The sequence below is a fragment of the Lynx canadensis genome, chromosome B3 (assembly GCF_007474595.2).
Source record: "Lynx canadensis isolate LIC74 chromosome B3, mLynCan4.pri.v2, whole genome shotgun sequence".
Classification (NCBI taxonomy): domain Eukaryota; kingdom Metazoa; phylum Chordata; class Mammalia; order Carnivora; family Felidae; genus Lynx; species Lynx canadensis.
In genome coordinates, this window is record NC_044308.2 from 61,891,543 (window position 1) to 61,914,731 (window position 23,189).

At 40.7% G+C, this 23,189-nt stretch overlaps 1 protein-coding gene across 3 annotated transcripts in view; it reads left to right on the plus strand.

The window, feature by feature from the left end:
* The window catches only part of INO80 (INO80 complex ATPase subunit), a 108,679-nt gene that overhangs the window by 49,774 nt on the left and 35,716 nt on the right, over positions 1-23,189 (plus strand). For all 3 annotated transcript variants that reach the window (XM_030318456.1, XM_030318457.1, XM_030318458.2), the window contains exons 24-26: positions 11,023-11,163; positions 17,444-17,669; positions 21,755-21,882. In XM_030318456.1, the coding sequence (XP_030174316.1) occupies positions 11,023-11,163; positions 17,444-17,669; positions 21,755-21,882 (495 nt within the window). The remainder of the gene's footprint in view (positions 1-11,022; positions 11,164-17,443; positions 17,670-21,754; positions 21,883-23,189) is intronic.

Genomic DNA, 23,189 nt, shown 5'->3' on the forward strand with positions numbered 1-23,189 from the left:
CCAACTCACAAAACCATGAGATCATGACCTGAGCCAAAATCAAGAGTCAGACGCTTAACGGACTGAACCACCCAGGTGCCCCAAACCAGCACCACTTCTTAACCTATAGCTTCATAATAAGTCTTAATAACTGGTAGCACAGATCCTCTAGCTTCGTTTTTCTTCAGTATTGGCTTTGGCTGATCTTGGCTCTTTGCATTTTTATGTAAATGTTATCTTTTTATTATTATTTCTTTACATTGTTATGTAAATTTTAGAATCAGCTCATAAACCTTATTTTTTTGTTTAATGTTTATTTTGAGAGAGAGAGAGAGAGAGAGAGAACATGAGCAGGGGAGGGGCAGAGTGAGAGGGACAGAGAGAATTCCAAGCAGGCTTTGTGCTGTCAGCTCAAGGCCGTCGCGACCACAAGATCACAGCCTGAGCTGAAATCAAGTCAGTTGCTCAACCGACTGAGCCACCCAGGTGCCCCTAGAATCAGCTCATAAATCTTATTTTAAACTCTTTAGCATTGTAGATACACAGGCCACTGTTCTCCAAATGTTTTTTGATTATGTCCCCCTGTTAATTAAACAGACTTAACGCATTTTGCCAATACCTATATATTATTTAAAATGTTATACATGTACTAACATGTTACTGTTACTTTCATTGTGAATTTTACATTTGAAGTTTTTTTGGAGACTATTTGGACAGTAAAAGAAGCCTAATTGAGTAAGGAATGGTGATGGAGGGGAAGACCCAGTATTTCCTTGAGGAAATACTCCCTTTTCTTCACAAACCCTTCTCTCTTTCTCTTCATGCTATTTTTAATTGTAGGATACCACGAGCCAATTGGATTGAGTGAAAAGTGTGCATTGATTTGTGTCAGAAGAACTTACTGATTGAATGAATCTCTAGTGGTAGAATGTGATCTTGGCTTAATGGTTAATGCTCCTTTTTTCTGCTGATTCAGGCTACCTTCAGAGTAGTCTCCTCTCAGTGTTAGTCTACACCCGCAGAGATCGCATGTAATCAGTGTTGTTTACCACCCTGTTAGCAATATCTGCTGTGAGCAAGGTGTGTTAACAGGTTAAAACCTGTTTTCGGGTTTGAAAAATTATTCAGGTATGTAGTAAAAACACACACAAACTTAAGGACTTTAAAAACACAAATGAGGGGCGCCTGGGTGGCTCAGTCGGTTGAGCGTCCGACTTCAGCTCAGGTCACGATCTCGCGGTTTGTGACTTCGAGCCCTGAGTCAGGCTCTGGGCTGATGGCTCAGAGCCTGGAGCCTGCGTCTGATTCTGTGTCTCCCTCTCTCTCTGCCCCTCCCCCATTCATGCTCTGTGTCTCTCTGTCTCAAAAATAAATAAACATTAAAAAAATAAAAATAAAAACAAAACAAATGATTCACTTTAAGAGTGGAAAGAAGACAATTAACTGCCAGATTGATGGTAGATGATTAGTGGTAAAGTTTAGAATGGGAAATCACCTTAGAATGAAATGGACAAAAAGTCGTTATAGAAATTGTATTGTTTTAATTGGATTTTGAGTGATAGGGATCTGGGTGGGAGGAAGAATATTACAAGTTAAAGACTGGAACTAAAATAAAAGACAGTAGTGAGAGAAAGGGCCAGAAAGGTAAATTGTAGGAATCTTTGAATGCCAGTCTGTTGGGTTTAGATATTAACCTAGGAGACTCAGCCTTTTCTTGGCTTACTTTCTTGATGCTACAGTTATAGCCTAGGGGAAATTAACTTTTGGTGGCTGCTATCAAGCGATGGGAGGGAGTACTCTGATAGCCAGTTTCAGGAAGTCCACTTAATCACTCAGATCACTAAGCACACCAGTGAGGGATCTCTGTCATTGGTATTTGATGAAAATTAATCTCAGAGTGTGGTGTCAAGAAATATTGGACACAGGAGTCCATGTTAAGGAGAATGTTGAACAAAAGTTGTTGAGTATCAAGTACTAAGGACTCAACAGAAATGGTTGTAACTAAGGACTCAACAGAAATGATTATGAAGCAGGGGTCAAGGGATTCTGATTTATTTCAATATGGAGGAGCATTGTCAGTGAAGGAATCATTTCCAAAACCCAGAGTTCAAGAGAAGATCCAGAGAGAATGATAAATTCTATATTAAATGTAAAGCAAACACACAGGAGTAAGATTAGTAAGTCTTTGTTGTTATGAGTGCAGATCGAACGCAGAAGCCCGTAGGGATGTACAGGGAGAAAGATGCTGGTTAGGAATTGTGAAAAGTAGGTAATGAGGTGTGACAGTCAAAAAGAAGAATAGGAAGGTATTTCAGGAAGGACACTTGGGTTTAAGGCAGAGTTGCATTGTAGGAGAGAGGAGACTCAGATTTGAAGACTAAAATAGAAAAAGGCAGCAAAGAGGGAGATTGAACATGCAAGAGAGACAATTGATGGGGATGCAAAGTACTTAAGTATCCTTTTTATATGGCAGAAAACTCCAGTGAATACTGTTAGGAGCTCTGTAGTTAATAGGAAGGTACTCTCTACCACAAAGAATATTTTACTCTGAAACTAAGCTTAACATGAAAAAAGAAAGTGTTGTTAAGCAGCAGTTCTATCCTTTTATTTTTCATCATTCCTTTTCCTTGCCCAAGTGAGAATGCAATTTAGCTGTTTGGACATTTTATATAGTAGTCCCTCTTGTGTTTGGGGCCTTGCACTTACAAAGTTAAATGAATGTTTCCTGAATGACTTAGTATTGGTGTGTTGCGTTTGTGTTAGTTTTTCCTTTGGAACTTGGTGTGTATTCTCATCTAAGGGAGTGTCCTCCAGCCTGAAATTAAGTATGATCTTAACTTCAGTACTTAAAATAGAATTTTGTGAAGAGTTATAACATTTCCTTGGAGGTTGAGAAATGTGGTAGGATTGGTAACTTGTTTGATCATCCATTGATTTTATCAGTGGATACATTGTACATCAGTTATTTTCACCCTGCAGTTGTTTTTGATCAGGAGCTTGGGAGCAACTTGGGTTGGTGGTTCTGGCTCAGAAAATCTTAGAAAGTTAAAGTCAAGATGTCAGCTAAGGTTACAGTTATTTGAAAGATTGACTATAGCCATAGGAGCTACTTCCAAGGTAGCTCACTTACATGCCTAGCAAGTTGGTGTTGGCTGTTGGCTCAAGGCCTCAGTTCCTTTCTGTGTCGACTTTTACATGGGGCTGCTTGAGTATCCACATCCCAGATAAGTGATTTCAGAGAGAGAAAGTGCAAGAAGGAGCCACACTGCCTTTTATGACCTAGTTTTGGGAGTTCTGCAAGGAGAGTAAAGTAGGCTTTACCTTTTGAAGAGAAAGATACCAAAGAATTTGTGGACATATCTTAAAATGACCAGAGCCTCTTACTGCTGGGCTGATGCCTTTATATTACTTTTTTCATGATAAAGTTTGTTTTGGTATTCCCAGTTCTGAGATTTTGGCCTGGGCTATTGATGGGTTCAGACTGTGATGTGACATCACGAAAGTTCTTAAATTGTGTTGCTAAGGATGTTGGTATCGGGCGCCTGGGTGGCTCAGTTTTTTAAACGTCCGACTTTGGCTCACGTCGTGATCTCGCAGTTTGTGAGTTCAAGCCCCGCATTGGGCTCTGTGCTGACGGCTCAGAGCCTGGAGCCTGCTTCAGATTCTGTGTCTCCCTCTCTCTCTGCCCCTTACCAACTCATGGTCTCTCTCTCTCTCTCTCTCTCTCTCTCTCTCTCTCTCTCTCTCTCAGTAATAAATAAATGTTAAGAAAATAAAAAAAAAAATGTTGGTATCTCTCCCTGCTCTCTGTATCACTCATCTTGTCTACAGTTTTATTAGCCACAACAAATGTCAGCTGGGGAAGATACTAAATACATAATGGTATCTGGCTTTCATTTTCAGCAGGAATTCATTGCTCAAATGCCCTAAGTCCTTGTAAGCAAAAATTTTTTTTATTGCAAGCTCTGTGTATTCTGTATCTTGCATTTTCATATGATTTGCCAAGTTAGTTCTGATTATGGAACTTTGATTATTTGTAAACATAATGGAAAGATGATATTTTTCCAACTCTTTGTTTTGCCTTCGTTTATGGTACTAGAAAATGGAATAAATAGCTTTGTTTCACTATGCAAAGTAAACACAAATTATATTTTAAAATGTTGATGGAAGTGGGGTGCCTGGCTGGCTCAGTCAGTGAAGTATGTGATCTTGATCTCGGGGTTTTGAGTTCATGCTGCACATTGAGTGTGGAGATTACTTAAAGAAAATATTTAAAAACAACAACAGTAAAGTTTTGATAGGAAACATGCAACTTGAATCCAGATTCCATGTTTAAGATCAATTTTAAAGGTGAATTTTGGGGTGATTCATTTTTTTTTCTTATGTAATCTTTATGCCCACTGTGGGGATCAAACTCATGACCCTGAGATCAAGGGTTGTATGCTGTACCAACTGAGCCAGCCAGGCACCCTTGGGATTATTCTTAAGTGGACAGACCTGAAGGAAAAGAGGAGGGAAAATGGTAAAATTGGAAACACGTGTCAGAATTCTTTTTCTTGTGCTCTTCAAATAATTTTAAATAAAATTCCTTTGGAGCTACCAAATTAGCTTTGAATTAATTTTCCAACATTCAGCTTTGTCCTCTTAATGCAGAATATTCTTCATTCTCTTTGGTGCCTTCATTTGTTTTATAAAGTGTAGTAATTATTGTTCCAGCAGCCTGTCCTCTGAATATAGCTTCTTGTCACCAGATCCAGGTAAAGGCTTTAGGTAATGGCTTTGTTCTTATTCCTCTAAGGAGACAGATAATGAGTGTTGACTTAGCTACATGTTGTCATCTTGTTCCTGGTAAGCTACATCAGATCCCATACTACTTAGTCATTTAGCAGTCTAACCCAGTCCTTGCCTCTTTCTTTTCCATCATGGATGTGAATGAATCTACATGGTGAGAAGCTCCCCGCCCCTCCCCCCGTATGCCTGTAAAACCCTTGTTCTCACTCTGCAGTGAATGTTAAGTTTGAATTCTGTGTTGCAGAGTTCAAGGAAGTACCGTTCTCATAATACTGGCTTTGGGATAATATATAAACATGAAGAAACTAAGAACTAGGCTAAGCACACAGATCAGATGACACTTAGGGGTGTTTTAAACAAAGTTTAGGGCCTTTTAAACTCTAACTTGATGCGAATGCTTGTCTGGTATTTCTTTCTCTTGTGATGCTTGTGCAGCAAAAGTCAGCATGGTTCTCTGTGTTCCACTTGATTTTTTTTTTATGCACCACCCTGCTTTACTGGTGAGAATTTTAAGAAGGAATAGTAAGTAATTAGTTCATATTTTTCATAAATTCGTTCTCACACACCTCCCTCCTGTGGGCTCTGGCCAGATCTCTTTTCTTGTACAGTTTTGTAGGGTTTAAAGAGTACAAGTCTCACACATATGAGTCTTTTTCTCTTTTTAATATTGTTTTGCTTAGAAGAATAAGGACATGGCACTTAGTCATCTTTTGGGGGGGGCAAAATGGATTTTATGCTGTATCCAGTTAAAAGTGATGACTGGCAGAAGTAGAGTACAAGGTATCCCCCGCTTTTCAAAAGCTCAAGCTTATGCCACTTCACTTTTAAGAAAGACCTGCATTCATACCTGTTTCACTTACTAAAAGAAATCGGAAAAGGATTTTTGCTTTTACAAAAAAAGGGCAAACAGCGGAAATAGCGTTCAGCATTTATTTCACATTACAGAGGTGGTATGCACAGGAGCAGAGTGTGTCACTACCAGTCTCCTTTCCCGGGAATGATACTCAGTATCAAACCTCCGTAGCTCTGAACTGTGTCTGTAAGCATCTGTGCTTTATCTCAGTTTATTTTGTGCATCTGTTAGCAAGATGTGTTCTAAGGTATCAGAAAAGCTTAATTAAGAGAGGTTATTTTTTGGGCCTGGGAATGCTCAAAAATTTTTCCATAGAGAGTAATGGTAATTGCTTCTTGACTTTATGCCATTTCAGCTTATGAAAGGTTTCACAGGAAGTCTCTTTCGGATGGCAGGGGAAAACCTGCACCAGTCTTGATTCCATCTCCTATATCAGTTTCAGTGAAACTGTTGTCATGGTAATGGTCTACATAGGCATCATGTGTGTTGGAAGCTTTACATACTCCACAGCTCTGTGAACTAGCTCATCAAACTTAAAGGGCATTTCAGATTTTGCGATATAAAGTACGTAAAAAAATAAAATATGCGAGAGGATCTAAACATAAAGAATTGTTTTTGAAAAGAGTGGTGTTTAAGTTTTAAACACTGTTCTCTATTAAATGCTTGGAGAGCTTTGACTGCTTATTAAAGAAGAATCCCCCAAACAGGACATTTTCAAAAACTCATCTGCTAAATGTTAATGTGCAGCTACAGTATTTATATCTGTCATTATTTCTTGTATCCTGAAAGCTGCCAGTGCCTCTTGTGGAAAGCCCTGGGAAGCTGTTATATTCACCCTTTTTCTGTACTTTATTTTCTCCCGTTTTGTTTGGTCACTTAAAATATCTGAAAATAGAATCCATGTAGTCTAGCAGTTGATCTATAAACACTACACCCTTTCATTTAAAGTGAGACCTTTTCTCACAGACTCTTAATTATAGAGAACAAACTGATGGTTACCAGCAGGGAGGGAGGCTGGGGGAGGGATGATGGAGATTAAGGAGTTCACTTGTCATAATGAGCTTCCAGTGATTTATGGAATTGTTGAATCACTGTATTGTATCTCTGAATCTAATATAACACTGTATGTTAACTAACTGGAATTAAAATAAAAACTTAAAAAGCAAAGAATAAAGTGAGACCTTTTCCTCTGTATGTTTGATGTATTCTTCAAAAACAAAAGCAGAAAATTAAGTTCTGAGTCATGAGGAGCTAATGTTAACATAAATCTTCCTTTTAACTTTAAACAAGAGGTGGAGAATAAAGTATGGCCCCTTGTTAAATGGGTAAGTCTGTATCTGAGGGAAAAGCATCTTTATGTTTTGTGTGCTACACTGTGGCAAGAAGCGTACAGCTGTGGGGTCTTTCTGCCCTACTTATTTCCACTTGAGACTTTTTCACGGTACCAAAAGACTCTACAAAAGCCTGACTTCTCTGCTATGTTCATACTGTGGTTCTGATAGCAAGACACACACAGCTGCCATTGCCTACAGGTTAATGAAGACACTCAAGAGCATGAGGAAGAGACAACAGAACAGCAAAACCTGTGACCACATCATAACCAAATCATGTCTCCCATAGTGTGACATTGTTTCTTTTTATTTGTTTTTGGCCAAAACAGACTAAAGAAGAGATGAACCTTCTTTTCTGTCCCTCTTTCACCTACCCGCCCAAGCATCTTATGCAATGATGTTTAAGGTGTCTTTCGTGTTCTTTGTTAAGCATTAAATTTTTTTTGTAGGTGGCAGTGTTTAAGCAGCTGATGTTGTTCTGTGAAGGGAATGTGGGTAATGTGGTTATAAGGACTACCTGTGCTAAGAGAGAATTGATGGAACCAATGTTAAGAGAAAATAACCTGAGTAAAATATACTAGGAGTGGTCAGGTTTCTCTAAAGCTAAGGTTGTGAACGAGCATTTTGAACTAGTTAATTTTTTTTTTAATCTAGAATCAGAAAGCTAAAAATCATCTTACCTTAGTGAATTCCAATGAGAATACCATCTTAACCTAGCTCATATAAGACAAGTAGACATGTTCTAATTTGGGAATGAGCACTCCCAGGAGTAGAATTATCATTAGACTTTTTCCAGAAATATATCACAGATAACATATTGTGTTGAAAGGACTCCCTACAGTGAATGCTGTAACCCTAATAAATAACTACAATGTTGAAGAGAAAATAGTTGAAGGAAATGTTCATTCTTTCATCTTTTACTTTTATATTCTAGGAATGAAGTAAGAAACAGGATTTGTTGAATTTTGCCATTTGAGAATACTTCAAACGAGGGTGACTTTAAGAGATACCTGACATGGGGTGCCAGGTGGCTCAGTCAGTTAAGCATCTGACTTCAGGTCAGGTCATGATCTCACGGTTTGTGAGTTCCAGCCCCACATCAGGCTCTCTGCGGTCAGCTCAGAGCCTGGAACCTGCTTCAGATTCTGTGTCTCCCTCCCTCTGTCTCTCTCTGCCCCTCCCCTGCTCGCCCTCTCTCTGTCAAAAATAAACATAGAGAAAGAGAGATCCCTGACACATTGTTTAGTTACTGCTCTGTATTTTTTTTTTTAAGTTTATTTATTTTTGAGAGCAAGAATGCACACTCATGGGCCAGTGGCGGGAGGGTGGGGGGAGCGGTGGTGGGACACAGAAGGAGAGCGAATACCAGGCAGGCTCCATGCTGTCAGTGCAGAGCCCGACGCAGGGCTCGATCTCATGAACTGTGAGATCATGACCTGTGCCAAAATCAAGAGTCAGATGCTTAACCGACTGAAGCCACCCAGGTGCCTTTAGTTACTGCTCTTTAGAAGTTAGTAAACAATTCAGAAGACTTAAGGTCAGCTACTGCTGCTACCTCAGCCACCTGGGTGGCAGTAGACACCATATCTAGCAACCCTGAACTACTATTGTATTTCGTCGATGTGAACACTAATTACTAGAGTCTTAACCACTTCTCTTCACCCCCTAGGAGGGGCAAGAGGGCTTACCACCAATAATAAAAAATGTGCTTGCAAAAAACAAAATTCAGTACCTTTGTCTATGCATTAGGAATTGGGTTTGTTTTTTGTAAGTGCATGTTCTTAGCTATCCAGTGTTTCGTATTGGAAGAACAGGGTGATACTCGACCTAATAATCTTTGTAATGATCCTCACCCTAGGCATTCAGAAGATAATGGACATAAATATGTAGCAAAGTGGATGAACTTAAAAGATGCTAGCCAACATAAAGCTGAGAACACAGATACTGTTGAAAAACTATCAGAAGGTTAAAATTCTTTTCCGGGTAATGACAGAAACATGAACATCTAGAGAAAAATATCAAATACATCAAAACTGTGTAGGCCCATTGTTATAATAAAGTATTGTAAAGGCTTCCATACATTGTGGTTAGAAACCACTGGAGATGTCCCAGCTGTACTGAAAACAGTTAAAGCCATTCAGTTTGTTCAGACCATTATTCTGAAAGTGCTGATTGGTTCATGGAAGCAGATTATGATACACATATCCTGCTAGACAACTTGAGATGACTTCCCTCATACTGATCCTGAAGAGCGCATTTATTTTGAGAAAAATTATGAACAAACGTAACTGAGGAAAGAAACCTTGAAGAGATTTGGTTTTGAAAGCTTTTAGTACTGAAATTATAACTATTATTCTTCTGTAGAGGGTCCTAGTTACTGTTCATCATGCAGTTTGTTTTCTTGACCTTGTAACAGTGTATAAATTTGACGACTTTGTATATGTATTATCTTCATCTATATGGTTATTTAGGTTACCAACCTGCCTTATCTGAGAAAACTATAAAGAAAAAAAGTGAAGTCATCAAGAATGAAGATCCAAAGATAAAATGTCTAACATTGCACTGAAGATTTGCATCTGCAATAAAGAACACTGAATCCCACTGACACATTCTTTTATGTGAATGTACCAGACTTTTAAAAAGTCTTTCACAGGAATGGCTGTAAACTGAAACTTTAACATGAGCTTTTAGTCTGATTAAAGTGTATTGATATAGTAATATATATGAAGAATTTATATTTTTAAAATGATGATCTGGTAAAGGTAGTAAAAAATTATTTCCTTTTCCTGAGCACTTGTATTGGTGTCACCAAATAAAACAGCTCACCTTGCTGGAACTATAATTGACCCTTGAACAGTACGGGTTACAGTTGCTGATCCCCTGCAGTCAAAAATATGCATATAATTGTGCTCGCTTCGGCAGCACATATACTAAAAAAAATATGCATATAACTTTGGGCTCCCCCAAAACTTAACCACTGATAACCTGCTGTTGACAGGAAGCCTTACCAATAACACATAATTTGTATGTAATATATGTTATATACCATATCGTTAAAGTAAGCTAGAGAAAAGAATGTTAAAATCATAAGGAAGGGTCACCTGGGTGACCCAGTCAGTTAAGCAACCGACTCAGTGTCAACTCAGGTCATGATCTCAAGGTTCGGGAGATAGATCCCCATATCATTCTCCATGCTGACAGCACAGAGCCTGCTTGGGATTCTCTCTCTCTGCTCCTCCCCCACTTGCTTGCTTCTCTCTCTCTCTCTCTCTCTCAAAATAAACTTAAAAAAATTGTAGGAAGGAGAAAATACATTTACAGTACTGTTCTGTTACTGCTGAAAAAAAAATCCATGTATAAGTGGACCCACACAGTTCAAACCCATGTTGTTCAAGTGTCAGCTGTACACTCCATTGTTAGTATACACACATGATGCTAAGCAGATGTACCTTAAAATTTTGGGAAGAAACGTTGGTCATCGTGGGGTTTTTTTAATAATTTTTTTTTTTAATGTCTGTTTTTGAGAGAACATGAGCTGGGGAGGGACAGAGAGAAAGAGAGAAACAGAGGATCCGTAGTAGGCTCTGTGCTGAGAACGAAGAGCCTGATGTGGGGCTGGGACTCATGAACTGTGAGATCATGACCTGACCTGAAGTCGGACACTTAACTGCCTGAGCCACCCACACGCCCTGGTCATCATGTTTAACTTAAGACATGAGTTTGCATCCATGGTGTAACAAATGAACCAGACTTCCCCCTACATATGCATTGTGTCATCTAATGAGCGTTATGTTCTTAACTATTTTATAATTGTATCTTTCCCAGGAAAAGGTAGAATCAGAAGTGCCACTTGCTTATGGTATATTAATAAAGCCATGTTTTAAAATTAGCATGGACTCTGACTATATTATACATTTGGTTCTAAATACTGGTTGTTTATTAGGATTCATAATGTTTACTAGAAGAATGTCTTTTAAGTCAGATGTTTAATATGTGACATTTTTTTCCGTTTTGCTTACATTAAACATAATTTGCATTATGGTACTAATTTGCATTTTTGTTTTGTAGTCTCTGGTTTTCAGCAGCCACTGCAAAGCAGTAAGTGGCTACTCAGACCAGGTCATCCATCAGCGGAGATCAGCTACCTCCTCACTTCGTTGCTGCCTGCTCACTGAACTGCCATCTTTTTTGTGTGTGGCCAGTCCACGAGTAAGTGCCACAAGAGGGAAGAAACAAAATAGATGATACTTGAAGAAATAAACCAACTTTTAAGAGATCCATTTCTTAAACACAAGTGTTTAAGCTGTTTGGACCTTGAGAAACATTAATCCTCAGTATTTAGAAAGCATACATGGTCCTGGCTTTGCGAAGGCAACACTCCTCCCTTTAAATTTTGTTGGTTAGAGAACTATTGTATGGTAAATAGGAATGGCTTCTTTGCCTGACCAAGTCTCTCCTGTGTAGTTCCTCTCATTTAGTCAGGAAGGAGCTCTGAACTATCATGGGAGCAAGCCATCTGTCACGTAGGTTATCACCAAACAGCAGGGTCAAGGACAGTGGAATATTTGATAAGGAGAGGGAGCTGTTTGTTACCTGCATTGAGGTTTTTGACGGTTTTTCAAGGGAGGGGGCTACATTGGGAGGGAGATTTGATCTGGCCTTATCGCTTCAGTGCAGTCTCCAAATAACAAAAGGAAACCTAACACTCCAGCATCAAGAAACTTCTTCATCTGGTGTCCTCTCACTTTCCTTAGCAGCCCTGCTGAGACTGGTTCACAAGTATGTTCGCCCTAAAAAGTAACTGTTGTGCTGTGTTCACCATTCAGCAGTCCTAGTCTTATTTGCAGATTGGGAGCAGTGTCTGTTATGGTTTCAACATTGAGTAACTGTTAGATGCCTCTTAACACCCCATTTATCAAAACTGGGCACTATGGTGATATCTGACAGCATCACTGCAAAGGCTCCTCTTGGCCCAGTGCAGTGTTTTACTCTGCTTACCTCTTGTGCTCTTTCTTGTCCTTATTATTTTTTTTTAATTTTTTTTAACTTTTTTTATTTATTTTTGAGACAGGGAGAGACAGAGCATGAACAGGGGAGGGTCAGAGAAAGTGAGACACAGAATCTGAAACAGGCTCCAGGCTCTGAGCTGTCAGCACAGAGCCCGACGCAGGGCTCAAACTCACGGACCGCGAGATAATGACCTGAGCCGAAGTCAGCCGCTTAACCGACTGAGCCACCCAGGCGCCCCTTTCTTGTCCTTATTGATCAGAGCCAGACAGAAGCTCTCTTACAACACCAGAAGAAGTATATGAAGGGAGAGGGACAGCGTAGAGATGCACTAGACTCTGGTTAGAGCAGAGGACAAGTATCTGTCTTCCTGGCTCATTTCCTTTTGCTCTGGGGCATCTTCCAGTTAGCACGAAGACTCTTTAAGAGGCTGACATTCATTCATTCTTTTTTATTTCCTTTCTTTTTCTTTCTTCTTCTTCTTTCTTTCTTTCTTTCTTTCTTTCTTTCTTTCTTTCTTTCTTTCTTTCTTTCTTTCTTTCTTCTTTCTCTTTCTTTCTCTCAGAGCACGAGTGCAGGGGAGGGGCAGAGAGGGGCCTCCAAAGCGGGACGGGCAGCGAGCCCCGCTGTGGGGCTCATACTCTTGAATGACGAAATCTTCGCCTGAGTCGAAGTCCGACTCTCGACTGACTGAGCCACCCAGGTGCACCAAGAGGCTGACATTTCTTACCCTTCTGTGTTTTCTCTTGTTTTCTGCACTCATCCTAGAAGGCCTACTGGTTTCACAGTTCTCTTTAAAGAAGGTGGGGCCTTTTGAATCTTCCTTAGTGATATTTTTCTGTCAGTATTTACATCTGCTTGCATCCTTTATTAAGTTATCAAAGGTCAGAATCTGGCAGAGGGTCCCAAGAAAGTTGATGAGTGGAAACAAGATGGTAGTACTGAGTCACACTGACTCCTGCCTGCCTTAACTTCTTCTACTGATCCTGTACTACATGAACTTGATTCCTAGGCCACCGTTAACTTTGATTTATATTGGCTATCTAAATAGAAAATATTTAGATTTTATATGTATCCAGTTCTTCAAAGCATTTTTGGTCTTTGAAGCTTAAGTTGATGTAGGGAAATTCACTTTTTCTACAAAACATCCAAGGTCTGGTGTTTCTATAGAAAGCAGTCTTTAGACTTCATAGTTCTGTAGTTCGTTGCCTTCTCACTCTCCCAATCTGATGTCTATACTTAGAGACCTAATAAGAGGAAGTCTGGATTTCTGAGAGGGATCTCTAGACATTTTCACTTCTCATATCCCCAGTGTTTTATAGAGCCAATTAAAAAGTGAAATGCCTTGGACCATCATTGCGTTTACAGGCATGAAGATCCCTCATTTGTTCCACTCAGAGCTGTATAGCTAACTACTCTGAAGAACAACTCCACTCTCCCAACATACTCAAACACGCATACCCAAACTGTACTACTAGAGACTTGTTTTCTGAGGAGCCCAAAATCTAAACTATCATGCCAGATGCTGCTTTTTCCCTAAAGAACAATAAATAATGAGTAGCTTAGAGAAGACCATAGTAGCATAAAGGTGTGGTGGCTGGCAGGGAACAGAAGGAAACTTTTTTTTTTTATCGTTTGGCTGAAGGGCTCCTCCCCAGCACCCTCCTTTCTTGCTCGGCGCCTTTAAATATAATTGTGTGTAGAGTTTCTTCATAAAGTATGTGCTGAACTTGAAATGAGAATAAGTAACACCATGGTTATGAGGACAGGAAGAAGAGTTTTAAATATGTCTGAATATTTTATAAAGTCATACACAAGCTTTTACCTTGATCAGGCCTAGAGTGAATAATCATGTGATTCCTTAATTATCTTATATTGATTTTTAACCCATCTGGGGTAGGGACAGACTGATTTCCTTTGAAGTCTTAACCTTGGCCTTGAGCTTAAACAAATTAATGTCCTTGGCATGTGCTGTGGAAACTTTAGGGTCGGTTCAGGAAGAACTGTGCCATTAAGGAAGGAATTATAGGATTTCTTTTCTCATTAGCTAAGGAAATAATTCTGCAACGTTAATAAACTAAGACCCTGGAAATCCATCTTACCAAAAAAAAAAAAACTGAAGCGCTTGGAGTGGTCACGCTTCTTAGAGCTAGAGCAGGAATATACATGTCATCAGGAAGGACGCGCTAAATGCTTGAGGAGACAGCCCTTGAAGATCCTATAGTTTAGGAAGTTAATGAAGCAAGAAACAGAGGTTAGCTCATGTGAGACTAAAGGGAGTATGCATTTCCATTTGTGGGGAGTTAAGAATGGTATGTCATGCTTCATCTCCCCCTGTTTCTGAACAGTCAGGAAGGCCACTGGGGTTAGCAGAATGGGTGGAGGCTGTCTAGGATAGAGCTGACTAGGGAAGCACAATTTAATTAGAAGTGGACTTGTTTGACTCTTTTTGTGCCTCATGAGTTCACTGCTTACGTACTTACAACATGACATTCTGTGATTCTGCATATATCTTGATCCAGGGCTCCTGCCAAAGAAGCTTATTAAAACATTAAAAAATATTTCACTAAGAACTGGGCCCCGCAAACCTCCTAGTTTTCAATCCTGGACTTGGAAGGATATCAGCAAAATGAAATTGGAAAATAGGTGAAAGTTTATAACTGGAAAAAGTTGTTTTGGTTTTAAACTATAAGAGTGCTGGGTCACCTGAGTAGCTCAGGCAGTTAAGCATTTGACTTCGACTCAGGTGGTGATCTCACGGTCCGTAGGTTCGAGCCCCACATTGGGCTTTGCACCCACAGTGCAGAGCCTGCTTAGGACTCTGTCTCCCTCTCTCTCTGACTCTCACCTGCTTATTCATATTCTCTCTTTCTCTCAAAAATAAACATTAAAAAAAATAATAAACTATAAGAGTGCCAAGGAGTGAGTTCTAGACAGGAAAAACATTCTCCCTGTGTCCTGTTCTCCCCCTATTCCTTCATGCTGAGTTTCTGGCTTTTGAGTTTTCATCTGGAGCATTTCGGCCTGACGTCTTATATATAGTTCCAGTATAAGTCCTGCTTTTCTATAAAATAAACAATAATGATAAAAACAAAAACAGTTATATTTGAGCATAAAATTGGGACTATGAGTCTCTCAGAAAAGACTAAATATGCTCTACTCATCCAAGAGTGTATATAGTATAGAGAATTGGTCATACTTCTGTAGTTCATCCACTTCTGCTTGTACCATTGTTATGAAAGTACAGCTACTACTGATTGTGAGGTTCTGAGACTCATACCCTAGATGGTAGATACCTGCTCTGGTCCAGGATCTGCTGAGCTGCAGCCAGGACAGACCATCGTGGGAGAGATCCAATTTTTATCCACCTGCGTTTTACTCTGTCTTTATTTACCTGTGCTCAGCTTTAGGTGGGAAAAAGGAATAACTTGAACGCAAAAATACCCCTTTTTGAGTGGGCAAAGGTAGTATGAGATTACCAAAACCTGCTCCTAGTACTGTGTGTGAAAGTGATTTATGTGTGAGCTTATCTGGGTTTTGGAGCAGTAGGGGCCCTGCTTGCTCTGACCTTCCCTGTAGTTTGATATGTGGACTGTAGATGGCACTGCTTGCTAGCAAACTCAGTTCAGCTTCATCTGTAAGCCAGAGTAGAGCACTCTTGTGGCTATTAGTAAATGATGCGCTTTCTCTTGTTTATGGTATTCTGTAGTCTTCAGCAGAGGCACCTGCAGCCTCATAGTCAGCTAGCTGACTGTTAATGTAAACCAAGGCAGTATATGTTTTTTGTTTTTTTTGATGTTTATTTTTTTAGAGACCTAGAGTATGAGCAGGGGAGGGGCAGAGAGAGAGGGAGTCACAGAACCTGAAGCAGGCTCTAGGCTCTAAGCTGTCAACACAGAGCCCGACATGAGGCTCAAACCCATGAACCATGAGATCATGACCTGAGCCGAAGTTGGACACTTAACTGACTGAGCCACCCAGGCACCCTGGCAGTAGTTCTTAAGGCTTAGCCTGAGGTTCTGTAGTGCTCGTTAGAAACCTCGAGCTTTTGGCTTTTTCCTTAGGTCTTCTGGATTAATATCTGCGCTTTAGATAAACTCCCAAGAAGGTTCTTAGGCATACAAAAACTTGACAACCATTCCATTGCCCTAAAGATTGATGGGCGTGAAAATAGAAAAGTTAATAGTAAGATATATTTTCCTAAATGTCTAACTTCTTGGAAATAATAGCAACAATGAAAGTAGCTACCTAGGTACAACCAGTGTTTTATGTTCTGGTCTCTCCTATACCTCTGCCCTTGCTTCTTATACCCAGTTTTCCCTCATCTTTTGGTCTAGTTCCAGGGTTTTTCTGAGCAATTTACTGCATATAATGGGGCTTTAGCATTATTTTCAACCTGAACTTGCAGATAATCAGAGCCTCCAAATTTTAACAGACGGTAACTTGGGCTCCTAATCGGATGATTTCACAGCTATCTGAATACACAGATGCTTATTAGCAGTGGGAATAGACCCAGATCGCTAAAGGATTATTAAAAAGCTTGTTTCTAAATTAACAGGAGCCTTCTATTCCATTGGGGGGCAGCATTTCAGTGTGGTTGCACCTTGTGGTGTGATAAGATTTTGTGCCTAGCCTCTGTCCTAGCCAAGAAATGAATCCACTACTCTTTGGCAGTTGCTTTCTCCACCTGCCTCTACCGTGTCCCAACTTATGGCCTAAAAGAAAGGTTCTTTTATCTTCCATTAGGTTTGTCAATTAACAACCTGGTCAGGGAAGAGAGAAAGAAGTATTGATAAATACAGGAGCTTTGGGGGCGCCTGGGTGGCGCAGTTGGTTAAGCGTCCGACTTCAGCCAGGTCACGATCTCGCGGTCCGTGAGTTCGAGCCCCGCGTCGGGCTCTGGGCTGATGGCTCAGAGCCTGGAGCCTGTTTCCGATTCTATCTCTCCCTCTCTCTCTGCCCCTCCCCGTTCATGCTCTGTCTCTCTCTGTCCCAAAAATAAATAAACGTTAAAAAAAAAAAATACAGGAGCTTTGCCACAAAAGCATTAAAGATAACTTCATATGCACTGGGCCCATAACTCTTTAGTTCTTTAGTAATGACTGCGGAGCTCCAGCTCCCTTTCTGATCTCACCATTTTGTGGATGGCTAACAGAACTTCACTGAAAACACTATCCAGCAATGAGGGGAGGTGGCAGAGTAATCAGATCTATATATACACCTGTGATAGAACTATTCCTGACTTGGTATCCCAGTTTTTCTGCAAACTCCAGCACTCTTTGGATCTTTAGTTTGCTGCAGGTTCATGTTGAAGAGGTTGACCTTTTACGTGGACCAGCTCACTAGGTCATTATTAACAGCAGCTTATTTGTCAGAACAAAGAAGTTCAAACCACTAGCCTAAAAATTATCCACATTTGTCTGATTTCAGAGTTGAAGTGTAGGAAATGTGAAAGCTATCTCATGTGGATCTTTCACTGTAGGTTACCGCAGTGCCATTGGATTCTTACTGCAATGACCGAAGTGCAGAATATGAGCGGCGAGTGCTGAAGGAAGGAGGGAGTCTGGCAGCCAAGCAGTGTTTGTTAAATGGGGCCCCTGAGCTGGCAACAGATTGGCTAAATCGGCGATCCCAGTTCTTCCCAGAGCCAGCTGGAGGACTGTGGAGCATCAGGCCTCAGAATGGCTGGTCTTTCATCAGGATTCCAGGTAAGTTCTCTGTTCTCTTGGAATGTATTCCCAGTTCTGGCAAGTGGGGGAACCAGAGACATACTCCATGTGGTAGTTTCAGATATTTGAAATTCAAAGTTTTGGGCTTGTTTCCTGTTTTGCCTTTAGTAACTTTATAGATAAAAATACTTAAGTAATTTATGACTGAAGAGAGAAATGTTTTTTCGATTTGTGCTTACGTACTCTCCTTTGACAAGCTTACAACTGAGATAGGAATGCCACCCTTTAAAGGGGGGAGGGGGATAGAAATAAACTTGGTAGGAAAGGTTCCAGGTTGAGTGAGTACAGTTGTCTTGTGCTCTTGCCAGTAGAGTGAATGAGAATGTCGTCACTCACAGAAAACCTCGTTGAAGTAGCATAAACAGTGTCCTGCACGGAGCACTAGAGATCTGAATGATAACCAGAAGAAAAACAGTGTGTTTTGTGCCAAAATGCTAGCGGATTCCCAGACCTCCTAGAGTCAAGGTCGAGGGTTGAAAGGAAACTAGGTTTTCATCTTTGCTTTAGTGAGACTACTGTTAAGGAAACTGAACACAGAGTTCATAGGTTTATGTTCTTTGCTTACACCTGCTGGCAAACTGGAATGGTAGTTGAGAGCTACCGTGTTAGTTTTGGTTGTCCAGATTCTCTGATATTTTGAATGTATTCTTCTTACTGGATATGATGGAAGTGAACTAGAGCTAAGCATTCAAAAAGAATCTTCCAAGTGTCAAAGGACTTAGGGTCAGCCTGGTAGGAGCTGTGGGGGTGCTTTGAACTAGAAGATGCCATTTTGAGTTTATGAGAGCAGCATTGTATGTGTCCTCGTAGCAGTCTTAGAACACCTGAAAGCATTGGGTGAAGGTGTACTGTAGGAAAACAAAGGGAAAGCCCAATTGTAAAACAGGCCTGGTTTGTAGTGGGAATAGAGGAATAAAATCTACCGGGTCTGGAAACCATAGAATCCCAGGCAGAAGATGAGCACAGGTGTTGAAAGAAGCAAGAAAACACCTTGTTTCTTCTTTCTCCTTCCTTCACTGTGGCTCCTAAGTTCCCAGTACAGGAGTAGAAGGCTTATTGCTGGCGCTGTGGGAATCTCTTGTGGCTTTTCCTGTTCTTTGAAAGAAAAATGGACCTTGTTTAAATTGCAGGAAGTGTCTGAGTTCTTTTCGCATCGATAAAAAGCGCCAGCCTCACTGGCTGTTTACTGTGAGAACCAACCAGCTCCTCACTGACCCCATTGTGCTCTGTAGACTGGCTGGGGCAGGGCAGTGAGGGGTGGGGGTGCAGGGTCACTGAAACCTGTATTTTATCTCTTTTTTCTCTATACTTTTACATTTTCTGTTTCCTTAGGAAGGGTTGGTTCCATTATAGTCCCCGAGAGACCAAAATCTCCTGGATTTCTTTCACACCTTGAATGCATCTCCCTGTTTCACCTGGAGAAAGATGCACAGTCCTTTAAAAATTCTCTCTTGGAAAAAGGAGATATTATTTCATTTGTTACCCTAATTTTACTGCCATGGGATATATTCATTTTCTAAGTAGGCTCTTACACAGCTGTGGTCAGTAAGAACTTGTGTCTAAGTGAATACTATAAGACTGTACTGCAAGACTGTAGAAAATATTGCAGGAAGGTAGGATAGGTCTGGTCAACATGTTTTGAGATCCTGTTTTAAGAGAGGTTTGCCTTGGCACAGTCAGCCTAATTTCTAGGGAATCGTGCTCTTCTTGGCTCTGTGCCCTACTTAGTAACAGGTGGTGCTGTTGTCTAGTGCAGCTTTGGTAGCTTCTAAAAAATTGGGTAATGGATGCCAGGCCCAGAAGGTACCAATGTTTGCACGGAAAGAAACCCATTTTTTCTGCTTATCTTCTAAGGACAAGTACTGGGGGCTGACTTCTCTGTCTAGGATGCTTAACAGAGAAGGAGAAATATTGTTCATTGCTTAAGTATTTTAAGACTATTGCTGCAGTGTCTTTCTTCTTAGGCCTTTTCTTTCAGAGTGGTCCAAAGAAATCCAGCCCATCTATTTTCAGTCCCCACGTACACAGTAATAGCTAACAACAGGTGCCACTCTTAATTCTTTTGGGTGCATCAGAGTTCTGTCCTTCAGAGTCTGTATACATCTTCATCTCTGAGCCTTCCTAATTTTAGCATCAGTTTGCTCTAGTTAGCAAAGTAAAGTAGATGTAGGAAGCAGGAATGTGTGAGAACCATTTAATCATGATTTTGAGATGAAGCTTCTCAGTATGCAGTCACAAGAGATTTATATATGCTTAAATATTTTGGTTGAGGGAGTGGATGTGAATGGAGAGAGAAGATAAGCAGGCTGCAGAAATCTGATGAGCTTAGCTTGCCCACTCTACTCAATGACTGAAAAATATATGGACTTTTTTTTTCACCTTCCTGTGCTTTTAATGAAAAAAGAAAAAAAAAAGAAACTATTGTCTAAAGCTGATTGGTAGCTCTGTGGGGAATGTTTAGGAGCTATCAAAATTGAGGGATCCCACGAAATCCAATTAAATGAGAAAGGTAAGGTAATCGTGACAAGAAAACCTTGAGGTTGTTAGGAAAGCGTTGCCGCTTGGTCAGATTTGGAATTTGTACAGGCCTCCTTGTCTGGTGCCAGGGAGAGGGCTTAGCATTCGGCTCTGTCCCAGCTGCAGTTATTTGATTGTGTTGGTAAGGAGACCAACAAAAAGAAGAGCATTTCAATAATCTAAACAGGACCAAACAAAGAGGCTGAACAAAGGTGTGTGCCATAGCTTGGGGGGGAGGGGGAGCGGGGGCGGTGGAGGGAGAGATGTGGCCTGGCAGCATTCCGAAGGTGGGAAAAGGCAAGCTGCAGTGCTGAGGAGTAAACATCCAGGGCCTGTGGCTTTGTAGCAAAAACAGAGTGGCTGATGATTTGTTATGGTGCTGTCAGCACATCCGCTCTTGTTCGGTTTATACAATAATTGTGCACTGGGCAAATAGTGGCGAGAACAGAGAAATCTCCATTCAGAACTCTTGGATTGCTCTCAACAGTCAGCCTCTGCAGTTCTGAGAGGAAAAAACCATGGATTCAAACCCAGAAACTAGGGGTAGACAGCATGTTTTTTTAATAGTTTCCTTTTTTACTTCTGTTGCTTAGTTGTCTATGTAATATGTCTATCCTTGGTCTCTCTCTTGTTGCATCCCAGAGCCACTTCCACACGTACTCTTAACTCTCCCAGCCTCTTAAGCCTCATTTCTTCCCCTCTTACTAGCAGTGATTGTTCGGGTCATGTTTATGGACCAGTCTGCAAACAGGAAATTCTACTTCCTGAAATGTGATGGGAGTTGAATGATACTGAATGGATAAGATGAATATTTGGGAGTTAAGTGTTCTGTAAAGATCTCTGGCTAAAATACTCTTTTTTTTTTTTTTTTTTTTTTTTAATGGGAAGAGGAGAGAGAAAGCGCAAGTTAGTGAATAAAAGCAGTTTCTATTTCACAGAAACCCAGTCTTTATTAAATTACAGTTTAGGATAATGACATTTACCAACCAACCTATTTGAAATCATCGAGGAGAAGGGGTTTGGATTTAAACAAAGGGACAGAAGTGGATATGTTTATTTGCATTTCTCAATATTTAAGTGTCTCTGGGGATAGGCAAGAGTAGCCCTTGTTTCTGTACATTCTCCTGCTTTTAGGGGGTGTAAACCATATAGCTGTAGAACTAGCAGAAACAGACATCTAGAGATAGGATGAACAAGGAGAAACAGGTCACTTACAGCATGTATGACGTGGGCCTCTTGGATGTCCATGTGTACCTGCTATCCCCTGAATAAGGACATGGAGCAGGGAAGCTTTTGAATGCCTTAGGAGCAGATGTCTGTCAATTGCAAGGGAACCTACACCTCCCTCTTTCAGGATACTGCTTCCCAGAGCACTACTGGATCATGATTTAACAGTGCTTTGGATTCTTCTCTAGAGTACTTTTCTGCTCTCATGGTGATAAGCATCCTGGTTGTAATTTTGGCTGCATACAGCTTTGCAGTGAGTGATTTTGTTGCCTCAATTAAATACAGTTTCCCCCCTCCTCCCTCCCTTTTCTTCTCCCCAGGCAAGGAGAGCCTCATCACTGACAGTGGAAAGCTGTATGCCCTTGATGTCCTCCTGACTCGGCTCAAGTCTCAAGGACATAGGGTCCTTATCTACTCCCAGATGACCAGGATGATAGACCTGCTGGAGGTAGGAGAAGGAACCTTGGGGACCTAGGACACCTTGACATTTCACTTGCAGGAATCACATATTTATGACTCATGTCAGTCCTGCCTAATAGGAACCTAGAATTTGTCTTTGTGATTTTAGTGTCTATAAAGGGAGAAGAAGCAGCTCCTGGCAGATGTGAGAATATACAAAGGACTTTTATCTCCTTCCCTACACAAGTGAAATAGAACACCCCCTACTCCTTCCTTTATTGGGGAACAAATTTCCTAATGTTAAAGTAGATCAGAGCCTAGGAATTACTTAAAAAGTCCTCTGATGGGGAGCCTGGGTGGCTCAGTCAGTTAAGCCTCTGACTTCAGCTCAGGTCATGATCTTGCCTTTTCCGAGTTTGAGCCCCGCATTGGGCTCTGTGCTGACAGCTTGGAGCCTGGAGCCTGCTTTAGATTCTGTGTCTCCCTCTCTCTTTCTGCTCCTCCCTTGATGGTGTGCGCACTCTGTCTCTCTCTTTCTTTCTGAAAAATGAATAAACATTAAAAAAAAAAAAAAGTCCTCTGAAATTCTATATGGAAAACAAGATTTAGGATTAGTTTTCTAAGTAAAAAGCCAGAGAGGGGCGCCTGGGTGGCGCAGTCGGTTAAGCGTCCGACTTCAGCCAGGTCACGATCTCGCGGTCCGTGAGTTCGAGCCCCGCGTCAGGCTCTGGGCTGATGGCTCGGAGCCTGGAGCCTGTTTCCGATTCTGTGTCTCCCTCTCTCTCTGCCCCTCCCCCATTCATGCTCTGTCTCTCTCTGTCCCAAAAATAAATAAAAAACGTTGAAAAAAAAATTAAAAAAAAAAAAAAAGCCAGAGAACAGCAATTCAGTCTGAGTTAATGTAGTGGTCTCAACTTGGATACATACTTCATTCTCTTGGAGGAGCTTTAACAAATAGTGATGCCTTGTCCCATCCTCAGAGATTCTTATTTAATAAGTTTGGAATGAGGCCTAGGCATAAGGATATTTGAAAGCTTATGAGGTGATTCTGATATGCAACTAAAGTTGACAACTGTAGGGTTATGGTGAAAGATACAGCTTGTCTTACTGTATATGGCGGCTTCTGTTTCTTTAGGCTTCCAGGTTGACATTCTCTCTGCTTTTTTGTCTCAGAGGAGACTAATTACTTAAGAGAGAGGAAGTCATGGAGATCAAACAGGAGAGTGAAAGTGAGGACAAATAATCACAAACTACCAGGATTAGTGTTTAGAGCCAGAAAGTTGGATAGCCACTGGCCAGGAGGCTAAAGCACCTGGATGTAAGTAGTGTATAAATTTTCTCATGTTTTTCCATGGG